The 24397-nt window shown below is 40.8% G+C and overlaps 1 protein-coding gene across 5 annotated transcripts in view; it reads right to left on the bottom strand.

The window, feature by feature from the left end:
- sema3c (sema domain, immunoglobulin domain (Ig), short basic domain, secreted, (semaphorin) 3C) overlaps positions 1 to 24397 on the bottom strand; it is a 47891-nt gene that overhangs the window by 3682 nt on the left and 19812 nt on the right. For 4 of the 5 annotated variants that reach the window (XM_004548387.4, XM_024805811.2, XM_024805813.2 and 1 more), the window contains exons 3-17: positions 24000 to 24160; positions 23274 to 23336; positions 15000 to 15119; positions 12679 to 12769; positions 10366 to 10485; positions 10134 to 10276; positions 9935 to 10049; positions 9317 to 9386; positions 7421 to 7565; positions 6901 to 7123; positions 3952 to 4040; positions 2402 to 2443; positions 1994 to 2151; positions 1034 to 1101; positions 137 to 267 (exon numbers count right to left, since the gene is read on the bottom strand). In XM_004548387.4, coding sequence (XP_004548444.2) covers positions 137 to 267; positions 1034 to 1101; positions 1994 to 2151; positions 2402 to 2443; positions 3952 to 4040; positions 6901 to 7123; positions 7421 to 7565; positions 9317 to 9386; positions 9935 to 10049; positions 10134 to 10276; positions 10366 to 10485; positions 12679 to 12769; positions 15000 to 15119; positions 23274 to 23336; positions 24000 to 24160 — 1739 coding nt within the window. Of the gene's footprint in view, positions 1 to 136; positions 268 to 1033; positions 1102 to 1993; positions 2152 to 2401; positions 2444 to 3951; positions 4041 to 6900; positions 7124 to 7420; positions 7566 to 9316; positions 9387 to 9934; positions 10050 to 10133; positions 10277 to 10365; positions 10486 to 12678; positions 12770 to 14999; positions 15120 to 23273; positions 23337 to 23999; positions 24161 to 24282; positions 24304 to 24397 lie in introns of those variants that run through there. The other variant, XM_076875981.1, reaches the window with a different exon arrangement.

Here is a 24397-nt window from a genome sequence, read left to right as displayed (position 1 = left end):
CTAATCAAATCGCTTGCATCGTGAAGGGTTTATCTTGTTAAATTCTGCAGCTAAAGTGGGCCGTAACATTGACCTCTTGGAGGTCAATGTTAATGGAATTATGAATGCATTAAAGTGCTTTAAATGTCAAACAGACCTCTTTTCTTCTGTCATTGTCTCGCTGAATCAGCCAGCGAATAGACGCCTGAGGAGACTTGGGAAGACACTCCAGAAAAGTGGTGTTGTTTTTTACGCCGTACTGTGTCATCTCCACTGCGTTCCTGTAGGCTAACAGACACAAAGACACACACGCAGACACAGGCAGACACATGCACAGGGTCAAGAAAGGCAATTCATACGTCATTTGCTGACAGACACAAAGAGCACAGATGGACTCAAATCTGTCTCAAGCCTCAACAGTGAGAGCGAGATGTTGACTCAAAGCTTAGTCTGACACCTGCGGCACAACCGAACCCCACCCCAGACTTCATTTTCCACTAACAATATACACTTTGACGTATCAAACCAATTCACTTATTAACTGTGTCATTTTTCTCCTATCTAAACGGTTCATCACTCAGTCGGGTGTATGACAGGGTTGCGACTAATTAGCGGTAATGGCCATATGGCTGGTTCCCCACGCTCGTGTTAATTTAGTAAAGTAAACTGTTCATGGAAATTGAACACTCTGGGGAGCCGATTCTCTCCTCTCATTAAACCGCACCTGCTAGTGGACTGGATATATATTCATGAAGAATGAAGTCTGGAGTACGAACTCAAAAATAGGCCTAAATGCTAGCAGAACACACACAGAAATATGTGCAGGCACAGGCTGTGTGTAAACCTCAAATGAACTTACATTAGGGAAGAAAACTTACAAATCCAGTTTATCAAAACAGCATTAGCATTCATGAAGGGTCATGTTTCTGGCCACCTATACAAATATTAGTCTAATAACTAAACCTCTTTTAGCTCTGTTTTGAATCTTTCACATTAATCAGGATGCCTTGAGCCATTGTTACCTTTAAAAGGATATTTCCGGAGCTTTAATTACCTTTTAAATTGAATCCTCTACACTGAGTGAGTGGATTTCCATGCATAATATCCTGCCTTCTGCTTCTCCTGAAAGAAGGAGGGAAAAAAACTTGGTCGATGGCTTACAAAATAAAATACACAATCATAACAACCGTCCGTCTGTCATATTGAAATGGTGGAAGAAGCAGTCGCTGCCAAAACAATATGAGGAAAATCTGACCATGTTCTTCCACTCGGTGTAGAACACTCATATATAACAGCTTGAGGAAAAAAGCAAGTAAACAGCTGACACATTTCAGAGACATTCTCTGCAGAAAAACAGAGACGCGCCTTTTGTTCTACGACCAAACTAAATTTGGCCTGCGTCTGACTGAACTGTCCGGAGACAGGCAGCTGGTCCTTAAAGGAACCAGAGAGACACCGGAGCAGAGGCGAGGTGTCGCTCATACCTCCTCGTCTGTGTTATGTCTAGGCGCCGGAAGGGAAACTACAAAAGTGGAATCTGGCTAACACAGAAGTGTGCACTGAAGGATTGCAGTCATGTGATCTTTTGGCCTTCACAAGTTTTGAGCAAAACGTTCTATTCCAGTTTAACGTATAGCACATCAGTTGCTTCCCATGCTTTGGAAAGTCGATTGGTTTGATATTTGCTGTAACTTCACTGGCTACTGTAAACCTCACTGTAATAATCCTGCAAATTGCAAAATGTTAAGTATAATCAAAGTGAACAAAAATAGTGTTTAATATTGAAAAATGTAAAAGTCGCTAATGTTTATTTAAGACTCGTGAAAGTTTTGCCTCCATGAATGGGTTTCCTGTCAACACCTATCAGTGCTTATTACCACTGAATAATTTGTTTGGGGGCTTGCAGAATGTTTTTTCATGCAATACAAGAAAGCAATCCTCACTGGGTACAATTAAATTTAATACTAGCAGGAAACTGTAGCTATAAACCCTCAAACTGGAAACGTTTGTCTACCTTTTGCCAGTGGGGTAGAAGCGGGAGCAGCTCAGTCCATCCCAGGCACAGTAGGGGTCTCTGGCGAGGCAGCAGTCAGCGCAAGCTGAGCCGTAAGCCTGACAACGGTGCAGGGAGACCTGCGAGACCCCGAACTCCGAGCTGGCGTACAGCTGTTGCTGCAAAATAAACAGTTCAAATGTCAGCAGCCCTGTTTGTCTTAATAAGTGGCCGGCTGACAGGAAAATGAGGCAGGGCGCAAGAAAAAAAAAAAACGGCTTATTATTTCCGTGCCTTTGGGAGGCTTATCACGCACAGGAGATTACTGTTGAATGCATTACGTAGTGGCCTTGGACAGTGAATGTTTTTAAACAATATAAGTGCACTTAAGATAAGCAGATGCATACATAACATATTCAGAATGCTTACTTTTTTAGAGGATATTCTTAAGTTTGTAACAGGAGCCTTATTCTGAAAAACAGCAAAGACAAAAACAAAGTTCAGAGTTTGTGTGTTGATGAAATAAACGTAGAACTTTCTGGAAAATATACATTTTAATTCACAACACTTAGATGAGAAAACAAATACCAGACTTTATGGTAATTATATAGCAAAGGATGGGCGCTCTCAGAGTTCTTGTTTCATGAAATACAGTCCAAAATAAATCAGGCCCTATGAAGCTATTGCCTATAGAGTGTTCTACAGGAATAGTTCTCCAGGCGTCTTGAAGGAACCTCAAAGCTCTTCGTTGGATGTTGGCTGCTTTTGTTTCTATTCTGTGTTATGATGATCCCACACTGCTTCAATAATGCTGAAGGAAGTCAGGGCTTTGGGGAGGCCAGTCCATGACTGATAGTTTTCTATTGTATGTTTTTCTATCCAGGTATCCTTTTGCTGTAATGGCAGTATGTTTGTGATTGTGTTCATGCTGGAAGATAAAGCTGTTGCCATCTGCTTCCCAGATGGTATTATTAATGCATACTCTCTGCATTTATATTTCCATCAATTATGATAAGATAAGAAGCCAACAATCAGTCATGAAAGAGCCTCCACCCTCATTTGCCAATGGCAGTAGACTAACTGTTGTACCTCTTGCCTGACGTCTTCCCTACATATTTATGATGGGGTGAACCAAAAAAAACGAAAATTGGGATTCATCCCTTCATAAGACCTAATAACCTGATATTTACTTTACAGATGTTGATATTTATGATATTAACTTTATAGACTTCAAGACACCTCTTGATCTTGAAAAAGAGCTTGCAAAGCAAACATAATCACAAGGACTGCAATGCTGGTGCAAAAAAGCACAAATCAGTCTAGAACAGGGGTAGGCAACTCCAGGCCTCGAGTGCCGGGGTCCTGCAGGTTTTAGATATCACCCTGGGTCAACACACCTGAATCAAATGATTAGTTCATTAGCAGGCCTCTGGAGAATTTCAAGTTATGTTGAGGAGGTGTTGAGGTAATTTAGCCATCTGAATCAGCTGTGTTGGATCAAGGACACATCTAAAAACCTGCAGGACACTGGCACTCGAGGCCCGGAGTTGCCTACCCCTGGTCTAGAATAACTCTGGACAGATGTCTTTAGTAGCCTGAGAAATAAATTATGTCTTCTAAAGAGACAAATCTCTTTAGATTGAAGTCTATGTGTGGCACCATTTGGTAGAAAGATCAAAGGAGACTTTTTCTTCTGATCACAGGTCTATCACCTAAGATAAAGCAACATATGCAAAGGTTCACTTGAGGGTGACTTCCAGACTTGGAGTATGCTAGCATGTTTCTCATCACTCTACACTGCTCTGCACTACAGAACATCCATCTCGCAAATGCCACCCTGCCTTTTGTCTGTCTGCCCTTGGTCTTTGTGTAGTGGCCAAACACATCCTCCTCCCAGTCCCTGCCTTTGATTTAAGGGGAGAAAGGGGATTAAAGTGAAAGAGAAAAAAAAAGAGAGAAGGAAGAAATACAGAGCAGACCTTAAACACTTCCAGCTCCTCCAGGATCAGATCGTCATGCAGGGAATGGTTGCTGGGTAGCACAATCACCTTCTGTATTGTACCTTTGTCTGAAGGGCAAAAAAGCACACGTCTCATGAGTTCCAACCACACACATGCATTTAACTACCGTGTGAAACAGATACGGCTACGCACAACTCTGGAGGTTTCCAGAGTTGTGAGGCATCAGTAAAAGCAGAACACGACTGCTGGTGGAAAAAACCCCACCAGCTCCACCAGCAGTCTGTTTGTCTTTGCCCATGTTTGCTTTTGAATTAGGCATGATAGCCATGACCAGTTTCCAAAAACAAAATCAGCTGTGACAGGAGTGGGAATGGAAGCTCTTAAGGCAGGTCAAGGACCACAAAAAGGGCAAAATGCAGCTCTATCCTCATCAGTATGGCTCTTTTGGCCTGGAAATTTGAGCAGCAGAGCAGGGAGGAGGAGGAGGAGGAGGGGGGTACAGTAACAGCTCCTGGAAATGCCTGATAAGACCGTCTCCCCCATCCTTGAGACAAAGCGCCATTTCAGGAGCAGATATGGGTACGCGGCACTGGCTACTCTTCAAAAATCAAGGCAGGAGGAACAGAAAGGAGAGGCTGCTCGATAAACACCGGCAGCTGGGCGAGAGACTCCCAGAGCAGTTTGCTGAATGCCAATGTTCACACGTGGACAATTACAAGCATGAATGCACACGCACTTCTGCTAACAAACACACATTTTTCTATTATCTAAATCTGGTGTTTTTAAGCACAGAAACACACTGGCATATATTCGACAAATATTCACTACACAGCAAGCTGTTGCACAATATTGCATGTCAACTAAATCAGAACTGTAGAACCGTTTTGGAACTGCATCACTTCGAATGCTTAAGTTATACTTCTGCAGCAAAACTATGTAGAGCCTATGCAGCTAATGTAAGCGACTGATATTGTTACCAAACTTTATGTTTCACATATTAGTGTTAGATTATGGTATAGGCTGCAGTGTAGGGTTTCAGAAGGTTTTGCACTTATGATGCACCGACAGCATAGATGTAACGATTTAATGGGTCTGGCATTTTTCACTTTTTTTACTTTGTCAGTGAGGTTTGGATCATTGGAATATTTGTGATACATGACAGGTTTCTGGAGACTGGGTGTCATCTTGTCAGCCAGTATTTTGGTATATCTGCTTATGGCATTCATGTTGTTGTCTGTAAATATCAGCCCACCACTTCCTCAGCCTTTTGTACTCACGCAGCGCCATAAAACGGTAGCACCACCATGATAATACTGTTATCACGTGGGTCAATGGGTTGAAAATGAGAAAAGTGTTGATCATACATTTAGGCTGATGAGAAAATAATCACATGTTACTCTGCTTTATCTCAATGATCACATGCAACTTTTAGCATTACATTTTTTTCTGTCAGGCCTTTTTTTTATAGCATAATTTGTTCATAAAAATTATTTCTGCAAGTGCAAGCCATTCTAGCATTTTCAATGACTTGACATTTAAGTGATGTTTTACAATGGTGTCCCTCATTTAACCTTATACTCAGGAGGTAGCGACTTTCTAAAAAAGTGGCAATCCATTATAGATCCTCCTTCCTTATGTAATGGAAAAAAATCTACTTTTAATGGACTTTATCTTTTGCTCTGATCTATCTGTGCACTGATTTATACTGCATGCAGCGCCATGTTGACCTGTTTGAGCTGAGTGGCAACAACACAAGTACTCCAGCTTATCTGTGTATCTGATAACCAGCTGTGTCATTGAGTTTCCAAGCAATAACCTGTTCAGAAAGAAAATGTCACTATCAGCCTCTGTGTACTGCATGTCATTGTAAATGAATTTATAGTAGCACTTAAAGCTCACCTTCCTAGAACAGGAATATGGTGGTGCCACAGTCTTCGGAAAAGACGATGGCTATATTTGAATGTGCTGATGCCACGATGTAGGTCTTATATGGAATCCAGTTTGTATTTATTTTATACACAGCGTCTTTGCACCGCAAACATTGATCTCACTTCAATTAAATATATTTAAATGAGCTAGTAAAATTAAAATATTGAGATGCTGGTAGTCTGGCTGGTTCATTTTTATATTTTTTTGTGTGAAGAAACAAAGAAAAATGCATCCCACTGCTCTTTAAGAGGCAAAACACCCATCCTGTAATAGCTGGACTATTATGCCTCTACTACCAGGGCTTTGTTGACCTCACTTGGACCTCGTGCATCTTCTCATCAGGTGGAAAAAGCCAGAGAGGGGCTTAACTTCTTAAGGAAGTTAAAGCACACTCACCTCCCTCATCACCTGCTGAGCTGACCCTCTACTGGTCAGCAGTAGAGAACCTTCTGACCTGCTGTTGCACAGCAGGAAACAGGAAAGATCTGAAACAAGTGGTGAGGGCAGCAGAGTGTATTATCGTCTAATATAAATAAGACCTTCCTTTGGTTGTGTTTACAACAGCTGACTGTAAAAGAAAGCTAGTTGTATTATAATGGACCACACCCACCCCAGACATCAGCCTCTGAGGAAAAGATTAAGCTCAATCAGGTCCAAAACTAACAGATAAAAAAAAAAACCAGTTTCTCCCCATTGGCAGTAACCAGTAAGCCCCTCTTCGCTCCCTAAAGCTCTGTTGACCTTTAGCTCTGTTATCTTTATAGTATAGTCTCTTTTTGTCTTTTGCTGTCAAAACAGCTGAAGAGCTACAAAATATTTGTTCTTTGTTGCACGAACAATGACAATAAAGGACTATTCTATCGTATTTCAACACAAAATTACATCTATCGGAAATATTCTGCATGAGACACCTGCCTAAGGTATTTTTTAAATACCAGAACTAATACCAGAAAGCTGAGGCCTGTAGAATTGTTTTTGTCACATGTGTACAAAAACCATATTTAAAGTGTTTCTGTATCTGAACTGCAGAACGCGTACCTGTGCCAAGGAAGAGCACCTGGTAGTTGCCGTCAGCGGCCATGACCTGGTCCACAGCCACTGCCGTGTATTTATAATCAGCATTCGTACGAACCACCAGGGGTCTCCTCCCCACCGGATAGATGGCGTTAAACATTACAGGATGGTTGCGGACAAAGGTCACCACATCATCTGGGAACTCCTTTGTTGTCTGAATGTCAGGTGTGAAGGCTCCACCAGGACACTGCAGAAACATAGGGCGGGTTTGAACAGTGCAAAAACAAAATCTCATTCATTCATTTCCACAAGTTCTTTTTCTTTTTATCAATTAATGAAAATTTAAATAAACAGAAAATAGTATTGCAAGTCCTGCTGCAGAGAAAATACCTTACTTATTGTTTAATGGCTTTAAATTGTTTGGAAATGTTATTTAGAATATAAAACAATATGATCATACGCTCATATGTTAGTAATTATCGGTTATCTTATCATATCATGAAAAAGCAATAAAAAATGACTGTCTAGCCTAAATGTAACTTACAGTTCCAGGCCTTGGGTAGGGGATGCGCCCCTGGAATGCAATCCACTGAAAGTTGGGCCCTTCTCTATGAGCGAAGGGCCCGTTGAAGACTGTGAGAATGTCCGCCATGTTGTACACGCACACTGCTGAGCCTTTAAACACGGAGCTGAAACGACATGCACAACCTGGGTGAGACACTGCAACAGGAACCAGTATTCACCATCTCAAGACCCTCCCAGATGAAATATTCTGAGGTTGTTTATTAAGGTCTCCTTTTCTGAGTTGAGCCTGGGTGAACTTGCTGTCACGCTCCGCTGACAACAGCTCACCTATTTCCTCCTCGATGGTCTGATGTGGTTTGGCTCAGCCATTTAAAACCACACTGCTTAACACATAAAAGAGACTTTGTTGAAAAGGCGAACAGAAGCGTATTGTGCAAAGTGGAGAGAGGGAGGAAGAAAGCAGGAATAACACAGAGCTCAGAGACCTCGAGGACCTCAGTGTTTAGTTTGGCTGTTTTTTTTTTGAGCCAGGAGACACTACTGCAGGCTCTACAATCCTGAGGTAACAAGTGGATCGAGGGTTGTGAGAGTGTCACACTTGGTTAAACAAACAGACCCAATTAAAGATCTGACCAGAAGTATCGAGTGATCACTTTTTCAAACTTCCAAATTTGCCTTGTTGCCCTGCTGGCTGTGCTTTCTGCTGGAGGAAAGCAGTTTCAGTAATCAGTTTGTTGAGAACATTTTTTCAGTTACCACAGAAGCTCATGGATTTTTTCCTTAATCCTCTTTCTTTGTGTTTTTTAGTATTTTCTTTCCTATTATGTCATCCATGTCTTTTCCTCTCTTTCACTTACTGAGGTCCCCTGGGCCATGTATGTGTTCATTGTTTTGGTTTCTATAATTCATTTTCACAGTTTTTGCCTTCGTTGACTTTTGTTGGTCAACTTTCTTCCTTCCTGCAGTGTATTTTATTTCTTTTTGTTCTTTTTTTTAGTTCTTTTTGGGCCCATTTTAACAACTTAAACACAAACCTAATGATCCTACACTCCTGAACTCCTTGTACATATCTGAAACTGTCTTTAACTTTGTATTTCATTAAAAATTCCATAATTAGCTTTAAATGAATTTTAATGCTTTTTTAATCCATCCATCCTCTTCTGCTCATCTATTTTAAGGTCACAGAGGTGCTGACAGTGTAAAACATACATATAACCTCCACATTGGACAAATGAACTCAAGATCTTCTTGCTGTGAGGCAATAGTGCACCACTGTGCTACCCTGAATGCTGAAATGTTAGACATATATACCATACTGTGGCTATGAAATGAAATGAAAAAAAATAATTACCAGGATTTCAAAAATTACATAAATATCTAAAGATTTTTATGTTGTTTTATGTTATTTCTTAAATTTCTGATATTATAAAAATACTCTGTGATATCAGGCTATTGTCTTCCAATATTTTTCTCAGATTTTTTTTATAATGTGTGTTTATCTAGTTGCTAAAAACCATGGCTGGGTTTCAGCTATTTAAAAAATGCAGTAACTAAATTCTTTGTGCACTCAACAATCCTACAGAGTATGCTTATGGAAGACATCCAACAACATCATGTCATATGAATTCTAACATTCACATGTGCTATAAATGTATCCCTCGCACTTGGTCTGCAACATGGCACAATGCTGCAGAGGATCTTGAGGAAAGAAAATCAAGGAATACCATATGGCCAAACCACCAGGACACTGTAATTGATAGTTCATCATCTGAATAAGCTGTTCTGCCACGTGACACATGATATTTATATGTAAGTGGCCCTTTGACAAGCACATCCCCATCTGCTGATATCCCCTGAATGATTACCATACCTCCGAGGCCTACAGGAATGTTACAGTTGGCTTCATCGGCCTTACCTTGTGGAAGTGAACACGCCAAACACCAACAGGCCCTTGGGCAGATCCGTTTCCAGCAAAAACACACTTTCTATAAGGGAAAACACACAAAGAGAAAAGCACACACCTTCCAGTTTAATACCTTCAGCAAATTCCCCAAATCTCATTTCACATCATCCTACAGATAAAAAGGCCAAAGAGAGATGAATGCCTGATAAATGTACATGTTGACAGATGGAGTCTGGGTCTCAAATGCTACGTGCTGATGTTTGAAATTTGAGGCTAAGGCGAAGAAAGTCCTGGATGTGCTTATAGTTGAATACCAGGTAACCAAAAGCAACAGAACAATTGTTTTGAAACTGGACAAACGGCTGAAATTCTTATCCAGACCAAACATGGGACGTTCCCGGGATTGTTTATGGAGAAAGCAATCTGTTTGAAACCTTGGAACATAAATAGCAAGCTTTTGGAAATTAGCAATCTCTTTGGTTCTCGGCATTATATTTTTCAAACAGTAAAATTTGTTTAAACTTGGTCCGCAGACCATGAAGACCCCGAGCATGAAAATGATGTGTCAAAAGTAATACATTGATAATAACAGGGTGCATTGCTGCAAGTATGTTCTTCTGTTTAACTCACCAAGTTCATCAAAATGGGTTTCCGTGCCATCCTCCTCCACAACTGAACAAACCATCCTGGCTTTAAGAAAGGTGGTCCATTTATTGACCAGGCTGCGCTGTCCGCCAATATCATTCTGCCGACAAAAGCCGCACATAGCAACGCAAAAACACAAAAGAAACTGTGCTGGTTTATTTTGGCGAAAGCAAAAGGGACTTACCGGACACACTCTGGCCACCATGGTGTGGATATTCTTAGTATTTCCACTGTTATCTGTTAGCCTCTCGCGGAAGAAAAAATACAATTTGGAGTCATTGGGGTCTGTTCCATCTGGTATGAGGTGGGCGTCGATGAAAATGGGCTCTGAGTGAAACAGTAAAAAAGGTAAGAGGCCTTCTAGATCTTATTTGTGTGAATTCATACTTTACATAGAAGCTCTGACATGTGCTCACCACTAAGCCACTTAGAGTTGTGCTGATCTGTCCGCACTGCATTTCTCTTGGTTAGGCTCCTGAAGATGGCAGCATCTGTCCCCATGAAGTCAATGTACATGCCTGAGAACAGCTCCTGATCTAGAAGAATGCACACAAGCCCAATCAACAACATTCCCACACAACAATCCTGAAAACATTACCACAATACACATAGAGCCTTGCATGACTTTGGTACATTCAGATGCTTTAGTAATATATTTATACCATTATTATTTTTTGAGAATGAACTCAAACCCAAACGCCTATAGCACTAACGGCACTTACACTCTGCGTGTGTCCTGCTGTTAATAAGCATGTTCCTCACAGCTGCTTCATGCTTTTTAGCATTCCTTTTCTCTCACTTAATCGTCTATCAGTTTCGGACCATATGTTTTGGAGGATGTGGGGCAAGTTAGGGGAGGATTAAGGGTATGTGGCCCGTATCCAAGCCAGCTAGCTAAGGGGTGAGTGTTGACAGTACTCAGACAGCGACACAGGGTCCAAAACATGAGGATTTGGAAATGAAACACAGCTTTTTATTGAGCCCAGACACTGCCTCAGATCTTTAGGGGCTCCGCGTGCTGCATCACTGCTTTCACAGCACTGCCTTTGACCCTGGCTTTGGATTATTCTGCACCCTTCCCTCTGGCTCCCTCCCGGTGATCTCTGACATCGCTCACTGGCTGGCAAAGCTGCTGCTGACATGGCAATACTCAGGTGTCAGAAAGCAGAGCTGAGGGTGGACTGTTTCGCCTTTAGACATGTCAACAGCAACCAAACACCCCTCGGCCAATCAGAGATCAAAGGAAGGAGAACTGGAGAAAGGGATGGGTTTAGCCTGACTTGACTGAAGTATTAACCTGGGGATTTCTTGTGTATTAAAATTAAACTACAATTTTAATTCACTTCACTTTTCTAGTGAGAAGGTGTAGGCTACAATGTTTGTTTGAATTCGTAGACCCATTTTTCATAAAAGGAAAATGTTATTTTATTTTTATTGCATTTCATATTGTGCAAACTGCATTCTGGATATAAACAACCACATTATATCAGCTCTTTGAAAGCACCTGCACAGAGAGCATCCTCATACAGGCACATCACGTCTTTAACAGGTAACAATCTGTTTTTGCCTGTTCATGTTTCTAAAGTAGAATCACTGTGGTGTTCATTTTAAAGTCTCTTTGGGCTGGTTTTCATCTTGCTTTTGATGGCCGCTTTGTTTTATAGGAAAAAACTAAAGAAACTGCATGTCCTCTTTAGGGCAGTCATTTGTTTTGGTGTGTTTGAGTGTAGCCCAATTGGTTAACTGGTAATTATGTATAATGCATTTTGGGTCATTTTATGAAATAACAAAAAAGTAATGTAACAAGTAGTGTAACAATTAATTCCTCCAGCCGAATTACTTTGAAAGAAAAATGATGAGTAATGTGAAATACATTACTTTATTTGAGTAACGTCCCCAACACTGCCCATGGCAAACTGACGTTTGAGGTCAGAAGACACGCTGCTAACTTTAGCAGTGTGCAAGTGACATGGCACATAGCCATGTATATAGAAACTTTAAAGAAAGGTTGGGTATGCACACCAACCTTATAAACAGTACATTTGCATAATGACTGAAACTAGCACCACTGAAGTAACAATGGGCTGGGAGGTCAGTTTCTTCATCATAATTATGCAAATTCTCATGACCATTGATCAACAACTAGTGATCAAAATATTTCCCCCACTTAAAACGCTACGTCCAGATGAACAGAATCAACGTTTGGAGACAAATTAGCTAATCTTGATTAGCTTTTGGAGACTAATTATCTATTGTTGATATTATTTGTTCAATACTTGCTAGCCTCTATGAGCTAGCCTCCTGTTTGAAAAAGTGACGCCAGTTTCAAAGTACCTTCCATCGTATAACTTCTATTTGTTCATTTGTTCAAGGCTCATTTGATAATTTGCCTAAGTAAAATGTTTATCAAGGACTCTTGAACTTCATTTACAGCCAAATAAATAACAATGCAGATTATAACTTAGGGTGTAAACCATAGTCATACGGCTGCATACGAAATGAGCCTGTCTTTGGTCGTCACGTCACAACAAAGGTATAGAAAAAGATTTCCCAGGCAAAAGGTCAGAGTGGCCATCTTTTAAATCTAGTGGCTTATGCATACTCTTGTTTTTGCTTCAAAAAGTTCACTCTAAAACAAAAGAAATGTAATTTTGTGGTGAAAAATAATGTTGTTTTCAGGGGTTTTATAAAAAAACAAGAAAATAGTAGATAGCGATTGAGGCACCTACTGAGCATGACAGAGACTGTATTCACTTGTGGATTGAAGGAGCACCTCCCTTTTCCTGACTCTGTCCTGGAGTCAATGTGAAATACTTGTTCCTGCCACAGAGAAAAAGAGGAAGTCAGACATTTTGGAGACAGTTTTATATGATACGTTCTTCTGTCTTGTGCTCTCTACCGCTATAAAACTGAATATTTGAGTGCAACAGTGTATTTTGCGTCCCACAGAGTAGCCCTGCTCAGAGCCTCCTTTAAGGAGACACAGAGGCTGTCCTGCCCTGGTCTACCTTAACTGCTCCATGTGGGATAGTAAAAGAACATTCCGTTTGGAAGGAGAAGAGGAGGAATTTCCCTGCTTATTTGTTGGACAGCCAACTCCTCTTCTCAGGCGGAAATGCTGCCAAGTTTCAACAGCCTCCTTGCGGCAGACTGGACAGTCCAAGCACCGCAGCAACCTAAGTAAATTATAGCACTTCCTGTCCCATCTTATTTAGATCTTGCCCATGGCGATGGTGCAGCTTCCTTGAATGGGGATGACGTCAGCTAAGCACTGTTATTCCAGGAAAATATGCCTGTTCGCCAAGAGGTTCTGGAAGTGGATAGACTCCATCTGGCAGGTCCTGTCATTAACCTCTACACTGCAAAAAATAGCCATCTTATTAATTTTAAAGCCCCTCTCATCTGAAAAAATGTCTTATTTATTTGTAATTCATTTGGCTCATTGACCTTTGTTAAGCAGCGTTGTTCCAAAAATTTGCACAAAGATGAAGGGATAAACGTGCAGTTCATCATCCACAGATTATTTGATATTAAGTTCAGATTGTTTTTTTCCTTTTATTAGAAGGAGATCTATAAAGTAATTTTTTTTCAACAAATAAATATGCTATGTGCACTCGTGAAAAAGCAGACTTACGACACCATATAAAGATTTAAAGACTAAATAAAAGATTATTTCCCCGACTAAGACTGACATTTATCGCAGTATGTAATTCACTATGTGTTTTAGGAGTACTTGAAAAACTAAGGCCGAAAAACACTAACACGTGCAAAAAAATCTCGTTAGATCCATTCAACAGGCTGCAGCACGTTCACAACCTAGAGCAAAGGTCCATGATGAGAGCTCACTGTCAGCTTCCCACTACAACAGCTTGTTACACTTAACAGATCACTTTCTTTGAGACACTGACATGTTTGAGTTCAGAAGTTGCAAACATAGCAGTCTGCCTGTCAAACAAAAACCCCAAATGACAAAAGGCCCCGCGGTGAGGAAGGAGCCTGGTTTGCAGCTCTCTCGCTCTGCTTATTAGTGTTTGGCAGCAGCTGACGGTCTGTGGCTGAACGCTGCTCGCTCGGTGAGCACTTTTCTCCTGGAGGGCTTCCCCGCTCTTACTTTCAGGGCTGTGTGGCTGGAGATTAGAGCTCAGAATACAGCCATCCATCCTTGACACTAGACCTCAATTTTCTCTCTCTCAGCCTTAGCATCTCTGCTCTCATGTGGCATCAAATTGACTACATGAAAACTGTGCTCAAAAAAAGTTACGAGATGTATGTTTTTTTTTAACCATAAGTTGACACTTCCAACTCCTAGGAGATCTGCGAAAACAATGTTGTGGTATGATTATAGCCATTTTTTCTCATGCACCAGTTGACATCAGCTTAATGTATTTTCCGCACTTAGCGATTCTGAATTTTGCTGTTCTCATTCCAACAGTCAGTAATACAAGGAAAATTCAATTTTCATGTTATTATAGCAATCAATCAAAAACATGTCATGTTGGGTTCAAACCTCTAAATAATTGTACATAATTTGATTTGTTGCAAAAAAGGGGTAAACAGACCTCTTGAGGCATTTTTTATGATTACTGTCACACAGTGAATAAGATTCGCTTATTTTCTCTGTGTGCTAGTACTCACACTAATTTCACTCATCGCGCATTGTATTAACAGTCGACTAAAGTTTTCAGGAGCTAAATAAATTACATCATTTTAATTATATTTGCTCAACATAGTTGACACAAGCTTGTTTTGGAAATAACAGAGAAACCAAAACTTCCATAAACTTTACAAAGTGTCCTTAGCCTCACTTGTGCACCATTACAACCCAGTCATTTACAATATATTTACAGATGTACGAGAGTGCTAGACTTTATTTTATTTTTCCACTCTTGAGATCATGTCTGTGTATAATCACTCTGCACAATGAGAATTTTAATCTGTAACAGCTGTTACAGTGCCAGTTGCAATGATCACCTACTCGGTGCTCCCCCAAAACATTTATTCCTTCATGAGTTTGCTTTTCTAATGAAGTGCTTCCTTCATTTATACCCACCTCTGGTCTGCGGCCCCTGTTGACATACACACAGACGGGACTATACGCTCCACTGCCACACATGAACAGATGAGTTCTGTTATAAGGCTGCACCACCCGGATGAAGTTCCCACAGCCGTGCTAGAAAATAAGGATAAACAATGAGAGGCACATGCTAATGTAAGTGATGTAGATTTAAGAGAACAAACGAGACACTTTTTCTCTAAAAAATTCAATTTTGAATTCATAAGCTCTTGCTTAATTTAATGAAATCAGGGATTTAGCATCTGTATCCTTTGCTGATCCAGTAAGAAGGGGCTTTCTGGTATTAAATGTAAGCTAATGTGAACTAACTGACTTTATGACTCTACTTAGAGAGACCTCAAATAAACTAAACTAAATGAAACAACTGAACTGACTCTTTAGACCAGTGGTGTCAAACATGTGGCCTGAGGGCCAAAATTAGCCTAGCAAAGACTTTAATTCTGCCTACTGCCTTTACAATGCGTCCACAGTGAAATAAAGAACAAACAGAAAAATATTTAACAAAAATGTTGTTTTATAATTACAGGGCAGTCTGCGAAATGAGCTATCAAAACTTTTTCTGTAACTTCAAAACATTTTTCTTCCAATTTAAGCACAAAGAGCCATGCTGACTAATTTATTTCATTAAATAGAGCATTATTTCTTTATCATGTACAAAAACTGAGATGTGCTGTTGAAATCACACTTTTCCTTATATTAAGAAATCACAGTGATTTTAATGTGGAGATAAACTTGAGATCAAAGTGTGCTCTATGTGGCCCCTGATGTAAAATAAGTTTGACATTCATGCTTTAGACTGTTCTTTACTTAATTTTAATATTAATTATATCAATAAACAGAGGAAAGGTATGTAGACTAAAGAGATTTTAATACGGTACTATCTTTAATCAAAGGCAGCCTCAAGTGGCCGTGACAGGAACTGCAGTTTTTAGGTCCTACAGCACTGGCTCAGGATTGGTTGTGCCATAAGAAAAGTTGAATGTTTTAACTGATTTTCATTTATAGCCATGGTGCACTTAGTCCCACAGGTATTCATATTTGAAGTTATATTTAATCTTTACAGTTATTACAGCAATAACAAAGATAATCACTGCTGCCTTTTTTTTAATCCCACAGATTGGACCAGACCAGCCGCTGAGGAGAGACCTAATTCGTGTTATATAGCCAAGGAGACACACAAATAAAGAACCTATTTGTCACTCTGGAAGTATTTCTTTCCCATATGTGGGAGTAATTCAAACTTATCTCACTGTTGTTGTGACGGTTATAAAATCACATGCTGCACAATAAAAGGATCCCGGAGCTCACAGGTCTGGTATTAAGGGCAGTGGAAAAAACGTGTCAGCGGTATATGTGACATATCTAGGTAAGACTGACTACTACTCTCACTTCATCTCTTCATCTCTGCTTCCACTTTCCAAACCCCACAGCTGTAGGTGTGCTGGACTTTGTGGCTAATTAAGCCTGAGTTTGCAGAAAATGAGTGGAGAAGTGAAGAGAAAGAAGTGGGGAGAAGAACACATGTCCAGGGAGCTGTCAGGAACTTGGCCAAGGCTGCTGGAATGACAGCTGCTGCGACGCATGGTCACTGCACAAGGCTCCACTGAGAGCGATCAATGCAAAGTAACAAAACTTTTTTACTGACACACACCCACATCTATCATGTTTCGTACTGTTTTTTTTGTTGTTGTTTTTTTTTAAATCTAACTCTCTGTCTGTCTCATCAAATCCTTCTGAGGCCTTTCAAACTATCATGTTTGATTTTATGTGTCCTGACATAAATACAGCCTTCTTTTAAAGTTGATACATTTGACAAAGCAGCAAACAGACTTAATATCCCCCATGATGTTACATGCGTGACCACAGATCATACTGCAGAAGGGAAACCTTATATTTATAACAATAACATATGTACAAGGGCTCTGATAAAAGAAGAAAAAAAGCTTGTGAGAGGGGAGACTGTGTACGAGAGAAAAAAAAAACTGCAGTGTGGTGTAAAAAGAAAAGAAAGGGAGAGATGTTAAAGGAGTTGGAAAAAGTGACCAAGGAAAAATGGTAAGATGGAAACAGAAAGTAAAATCTTTAAAGGAAAACTCGCAGGGATTCAATAAGAAAAGGCATGACAGAAGGGAGAAGAGGCCATCAAGTGGCTCCACACAGAGATGGCTCACCCAAATATTTGTGGTAGCCTGTCTGCAGCAGGCTTGCTATGAGTCAGAGCAGCACAAATCACACCATGACTGGAAACAGCTTTTTTTTTCCTGTATCTGCAACAGCATGTTGAATAAAACCCTGGCTCTGTTAGCCCAGGGCCTGTCAGATGATGCAGAGATGGTGGAGAATGTGTGAAACCATGGAGGACTGGCAGCAGATTGACTCTTTTTTAGTTACATTAAAAATTAGGCCTTTCTTTTGTGTAAAAAGTTAGTTTTTCTCTTTCCATTCGCATGTCCTCAGCCCTGCTGTATATATAGACAACTGTGCGTGCACTTGTTTCAGAACAACCCAATTAGAGGAAAACAGATGCGGAGGAGGAATAAATTGACTCTCGCTGTATGTCTTCATTAAACCTTGTTGTAGCTAACAAGTGCTTCTCAGAACCAGGGTGGCTTATGAAATATCTGCGTCAATAAGCTTTGAGTCTGTTTTTTTTTATTTTTTATTTTTACACTGATCCGTGGCATTTCAATCGCCTCCACACCTCGATCTTGCACTGACTAACTGTGACGATGCCACAAGGACTCCAGGCCAGCCGGTGACCCTGCAGACATCTGCTGCTTGATAGAAATACAGTTGGATCTGACGCAAACTCACAGATGCGAGAGGGAAATCCCAGGAGGCAACTTCCGCTGCAGACCCACTTGGAGGAGCGGATCTTGGAACAGCTGACTAAACCTTTAGTCAAGATTAGGGGTGTCAAACTCATTTTAGGTTGTGGGCCGCATACAGCTCAGTCTGGTCTTAAGTAGCCTGTGCCAGCAAAACTATTGCTCAGTAACCTATAAAATTCTTCATGTTCTTTTAGTGTGAAGGAGTTTAACAACACGTCTTAAGAAAAAGAAGAGTAATTTGTCCCAGTTTTAATGACACTGTAGTAAATCAAAGAAACCCTGTCATGTTGACTCTTTGGGCCCAACTTTGTTAAATAGGATAGCTCATTATCTGTATTTTGTCCTGTAATTATCATAACTCAGACAAAGAAAATACGTAGAAGTGCTGCAAAGGAAACCAAGGAAATTGTACAGCAGGTAGTGAAAAAACAAAACAAGAAAAAACCCTTTTTTTTCAAAGCGGTAATAGGACAACAGGGGGTTCGGGAGGTCTAGATTGATTCTTGTCCACCAAATATAATAATAAGGAGCTTTTTTTTTGCCTTAATTCTTGTCAAAGGGAAACAACTTTCTTCTTTCTTTTGTTACAGAGTATAGCATGGTGGAAAAGGATGGAGAGAATCCCCCACTAAGCTTTTGGGTTGGCATTTCTTTAGATTTTGTTTTGTATTAATTGCATGCTTTGGTGTTTTTTTTGTGTTTGATGTGAGGTGTGGGCCACACCCATGTGGGAGTGGAGATTCTACTCTAGTCCAGCTGCCAGCTATTTGGAGTTGAATACAGGGAGCAGCTGATTGGGGAGGATTGGAGCCCTTCTCTATAAAGGGGAGAGGAAACAGGAAGTAGGGGTTGTCGTTGTTTTTTTTAGTAGGACACTGGTGAAGCAGGGAAGCCTCGAAGATCCAGGATGAAGTGTGCACATTTTAATGGAAAAGATTTTTAACCTGGCCTGGTTTTGCTTTTAAAATAAACTGAGGATGTTGGAGGGAGGACTCATTCTTATTGGGATGTGAGTGGATGTGCTGGAAGGCAGGAAAACAAACACTGGACTGGAGACTCTCTGTGCCCCTGACAAGGAAACTGGACCAGTTTTGGGGAAGTTCCAGCTCCCAGGATGTGATGTGGAGACCCAGCCTCGAACGAAGTCAGGCCTGAAAAGGTGGGTGGCAAGCCTTTTTGAGGAAGCTGCAGGATTGATACGTTTTTGCTGCTTGTTCTTCCAAGTGACCACCTTTCCCCTGTTTGTAACCAGGCTAACAACCCTGACCGCGGTGGCCTTGGGCCTTGGATTCCTGGCCAGAGTTGTGTCTTCAGCCAGTAGTTTTACCCGGAGAAAGAACAAATAAATCTTGTGTAACCCATTACAGTGTGCGTGTGGTGGTTCGTTACTGGTCAATATTAGAGCTACCACTTTCTTGTACGGAGGCCATTTTGGGCATTTACATTCAATTTGACAAATAAAGAAATAAAGCTTTCAATGAAAAATATTAGCAAAAGTATGTTTTTCTAATCATACTTTAACTGTTCTTATTGTGGGACAGTGACAGATTTAATGCTGAATGATCCAAAAATGTTTAAAAATGACCGTTATGGGATTGTGATAAACAAAACTAAATATTACATTTATTGTTTAGCTAGATAGTGATATAACTAAATTTGAGCTAAAGGGTGCTAAAGAAGCTAAATAACTTCTAAATACGCTACCTTTTTTAGTTAGCATTGGGGATTTAGTTATGAATTATTAGCGGTGTGGCTACCTTGTACTAACTAGCTGTCTGCTAGCAATGTTAGGCTTCTTGTAGGTCACCAATTTCACTTAAATGTTTTTGTAGTGTTGGTTCTTAATATGGCAAATAATATGGTGTGCTGTAACGTTAATTTCATTTACATACTGTCAGACTGATTAACAGATCAGTGATGTGTGTGACCCATCTTTGATCTACAGGGAGTGCAGAATTATTAGGCAAATGAGTATTTTGTCCACATCATCCTCTTCATGCATGTTGTCTTACTCAAAGCTGTATAGGCTCGAAAGCCTACTACCAATTAAGCATATTAGGTGATGTGCATCTCTGTAATGAGAAGGGGTGTGGTCTAATGACATCAACACCCTATATCAGGTGTGCATGTTTTATTATTAGGCAACGTCCTTTCCTTTGGCAAAATGGGTCAAAAGAAGGACTTGACAGGCTCAGAAAAGTCAAAAATAGTGAGATATCTTGCAGAGGGATGCAGCAGTCTCAAAATTGCAAAGCTTCTGAAGCGTGATCATCGAACAATCAAGCGTTTCATTCAAAATAGTCAACAGGGTCGCAAGAAGCGTGTGGAAAAACCAAGGCGCAAAATAACTGCCCATGAACTGAGAAAAGTCAAGCGTGCAGCTGCCAAGATGCCACTTGCCACCAGTTTGGCCATATTTCAGAGCTGCAACATCACTGGAGTGCCCAAAAGCACAAGGTGTGCAATACTCAGAGACATGGCCAAGGTAAGAAAGGCTGAAAGACGACCACCACTGAACAAGACACACAAGCTGAAACGTCAAGACTGGGCCAAGAAATGTCTCAAGACTGATTTTTCTAAGGTTTTATGGACTGATGAAATGAGAGTGACTCTTGATGGGCCAGATGGATGGGCCCGTGGCTGGATTGGTAAAGGGCAGAGAGCTCCAGTCCGACTCAGACGCCAGCAAGGTGGAGGTGGAGTACTGGTTTGGGCTGGTATCATCAAAGATGAGCTTGTGGGGCCTTTTCGGGTTGAGGATGGAGTCAAGCTCAACTCCCAGTCCTACTGCCAGTTCCTGGAAGACACCACCTTCAAGCAGTGGTACAGGAAGAAGTCTGCATCCTTCAAGAAAAACATGATTTTCATGCAGGACAATGCTCCATCACACGCGTCCAAGTACTCCACAGCGTGGCTGGCAAGAAAGGGTATAAAAGAAGAAAAACTAATGACATGGCCTCCTTGTTCACCTGATCTGAACCCCATTGAGAACCTGTGGTCCATCATCAAATGTGAGATTTACAAGGAGGGAAAACAGTAAACCTCTCTGAACAGTGTCTGGGAGGCTGTGGTTGCTGCTGCACGCAATGTTGATGGTGAACAGATCAAAACACTGACAGAATCCATGGATGGCAGGCTTTTGAGTGTCCTTGCAAAGAAAGGTGGCTATATTGGTCGCTGATTTGTTTTTGTTTTGTTTTTGAATGTCAGAAATGTATATTTGTGAATGTGGAGATGTTATATTGGTTTCACTGGTAAAAATAAATAATTGAAATGGGTATAAACAGTGGGGCAAAAAAGTATTTAGTCAGCCACCGATTGTGCAAGTTCCCCCACTTAAAATGATGACAGAGGTCAGTAATTTGCACCAGAGGTACACTTCAACTGTGAGAGACAGAATGTGAAAAAAAAAATCCATGAATTCACATGGTAGGATTTGTAAAGAATTTATACGTAAATTAGGGTGGAAAATAAGTATTTGGTCACCTCAAACAAGGAAAATCTCTGGCTCTCACAGACCTGCAACGTCTTCTGTAAGAAGCTTTTCTGTCCCCCACTCGTTACCTGTATGAATGGCACCTGTTTGAACTCATCATCTGTATAAAAGACACCTGTCCACAACCTCAAACAGTCAGACTCCAAACTCCGCCATGGCCAAGACCAAAGAGCTTTCGAAGGACACCAGGAAAAGTATTGTAGACCTGCACCAGACTGGGAAGAGTGAATCTACAATAGGCAAGCAGCTTGGTGTGAATAAATCAACTGTGGGAGCAATCATCAGAAAATGGAAGACATACAAGACCACTGATAATCTCCCTCGATCTGGGGCTCCACGCAAGATCTCATCCCGTGGGGTCAAAATGATCATGAGAACGGTGAGCAAAGATCCCAGAACCACACGGGGGGACCTGGTGAATGACCTGCAGAGAGCTGGGACCAAAGTAACAAAGGTCACCATCAGTAACACACTACAACGGCAGGGAATCAAATCCCGCAGTGCCAGACGTGTTCCGCTGCTGAAGCCAGTGCATGTCCAGGCCCGTCTGAAGTTTGCCAGAGAGCACATGGATGATACAGCAGAGGATTGGGAGAATGTCATGTGGTCAGATGAAACCAAAGTAGAACTTTTTGGTATAAACTCAACTCGTCGTGTTTGGAGGAAGAATAATATTGAGTAGCATCCCAAGAACACCATACCTACTGTGAAGCATGGGGGTGGAAACATCATGCTATGGGGCTGTTTTTCTGCCAAGGGGACAGGACGACTGATCCGTGTTAAGGACAGAATGAATGGGGCCATGTATCGTGAGATTTTGAGCCAAAACCTCCTTCCATCAGTGAGAACTTTGAAGATGAAACGAGGCTGGGTCTTCCAACATGACAATGATCCAAAACACACCGCCCGGGCAACAAAGGAGTGGCTCCGTAAGGAGCATTTGAAAGTCCTGGAGTGGCCTAGCCAGTCTCCAGACCTCAACCCCATAGAAAATCTGTGGCGGGAGTTGAAAGTCCGTGTTGCTCGGCGACAGCCCCAAAACATCACTGCTCTCGAGAAGATCTGCATGGAGGAATGGGCCAAAATACCAGCTACTGTGTGTGCAAACCTGGTAAAGACCTATAGTAAACGTTTGACCTCTGTTATTGCCAACAAAGGTTATGTTACAAAGTATTGAGTTGTATTTTTGTTATTGACCAAATACTTATTTTCCACCCTGATTTACGAATAAATTCTTTACAAATCCTACCATGTGGATTCATGGATTTTTTTTTTTTTTCACATTCTGTCTCTCACAGTTGAAGTGTACCTCTGGTGCAAATTACTGACCTCTGTCATCATTTTAAGTGGGGGAACTTGCACAATCGGTGGCTGACTAAATACTGTTTTGCCCCACTGTATTTGTTTTTTGTTAAGTTGCCTAATAATTATGCACAGTAATAGTCACCTGCACACACAGATATCCCCCTAAAATAGCTAAAACTAAAAACTACTTCCAAAAACATTCAGCTTTGACATTAATGAGTTTTTTGGGTTCATTGAGAACACGGTTGTTGTTCAATAATGAAATTATTCCTCAAAAATACAACTTGCCTAACAATTCTGCACTCCCTGTATAGCTACATCTTGCTAACCAAACTTAATGTTGCTAACTGATAAATTAACGCTTCGTATTGTTGTTAAAATTTGGTCACTGCTGGTGCCAAAAAACCCAACACGGTGATACGCACAACACTAAACTCAAAGCTTCAAAACACAGGGTGATGTTATGGTGACCAAAACTATCTTTTATATAGAGTCTTTGTATTTAGCTGAATGCTAAAAACATGTAAATGAACAACATGCAATCTATGCTGTAATGTGTTATTACAGTAGTGGGAGTCTAAAATAAATCAAGAAATCAAAGAGGTTTAATCTCCTTACTGTAGGGTCCTTGCCTGCCATTTGGCATTCTTCTATTTTGGTTGTTGAAGCAGGCCAAAACAGCTGATGGTTAGAAAAAAAAAAGGCACATCAGTTAAATTAGCGACTAACAGATTGAAAGAGGCGTAACATCAATATGCTCATGAGGTTTCATTATATCCTAAGTACATGGGCAAAAAAACACTTTGCAAAATGAGTACAATGAATGCTCGGACATTTTTTAGTTTCCACACAAGTCTCGGTGTCAGTGATTACAGCTTGCTATCATCTGTGGAAATGTGTGTTTTCAAACCCGGGAGAGGTGCTTAAAGGTCGCTCTCAATGAATATATCAAGCAATTTACTTGACAAAAATGGATGCGGTGCAGCACTCTCTGGGGGAACCTAAATGCTTTCCCATCTGTTTATGCACTTCATGCCTGTCAATTACACAGAAGATGATTCCTTCGCTGCATGCGGAATTAGTTATAAGTGAGCATGAGCGTTTTTATGGCTATTTTGAAAAACCCTTAAAGTGTACGGAGGATAGCAAATGCATGGTAATTTGCACACACATTACAATAATATCCTCAGCAGTGGTGTTGTGTTGTCTCTTACACAGTGTTTTTACATAACATTCATGTTTTCTTCTTTGTGCCTGTGAGAAAAAAAAATAGCGCACCATGATACCAACGCTGCAATGGCATAAAGCGTTTCTGTTTAACTGCAACAATAAGCATCTGCTGACCTTAAGTGTGCCATGGGTGATGTTGTTGATGTCCATGGAGAGAACATGGTCCTTGCAGCCCACATACATCCTGTCCTGGTCCTCATCCATCTGCAGCAGCCTGTAGTCCATGGCTTTGTCTGATATACTATAATGTTCAAATGACTCAGAGGCCTGCAGGTCTAAAAGGCACACAGAGAAAGCTGACTAAGTATAACATACAAATAAGCTTGTTTAAACACTGTCATAGGAGAAGCTTTTCCCAATTCTACTAAATTAAACACAGAGAGAGACAGATACATACAAGCCCACACTGATCTCTTGTGTCCACACCGGCGCCTCAAGGATCCAAAAAGAAAACTTTTTAACATTTGGAATCAGTTTCTTAAACACACCTTATAAAAGATAACCACAGCTGC

Source organism: Maylandia zebra, linkage group LG17 (genome assembly GCF_041146795.1).
Source record: "Maylandia zebra isolate NMK-2024a linkage group LG17, Mzebra_GT3a, whole genome shotgun sequence".
Classification (NCBI taxonomy): Eukaryota; Metazoa; Chordata; class Actinopteri; order Cichliformes; family Cichlidae; genus Maylandia; species Maylandia zebra.
This window is presented reverse-complemented; position numbering and strand designations above follow the sequence as displayed.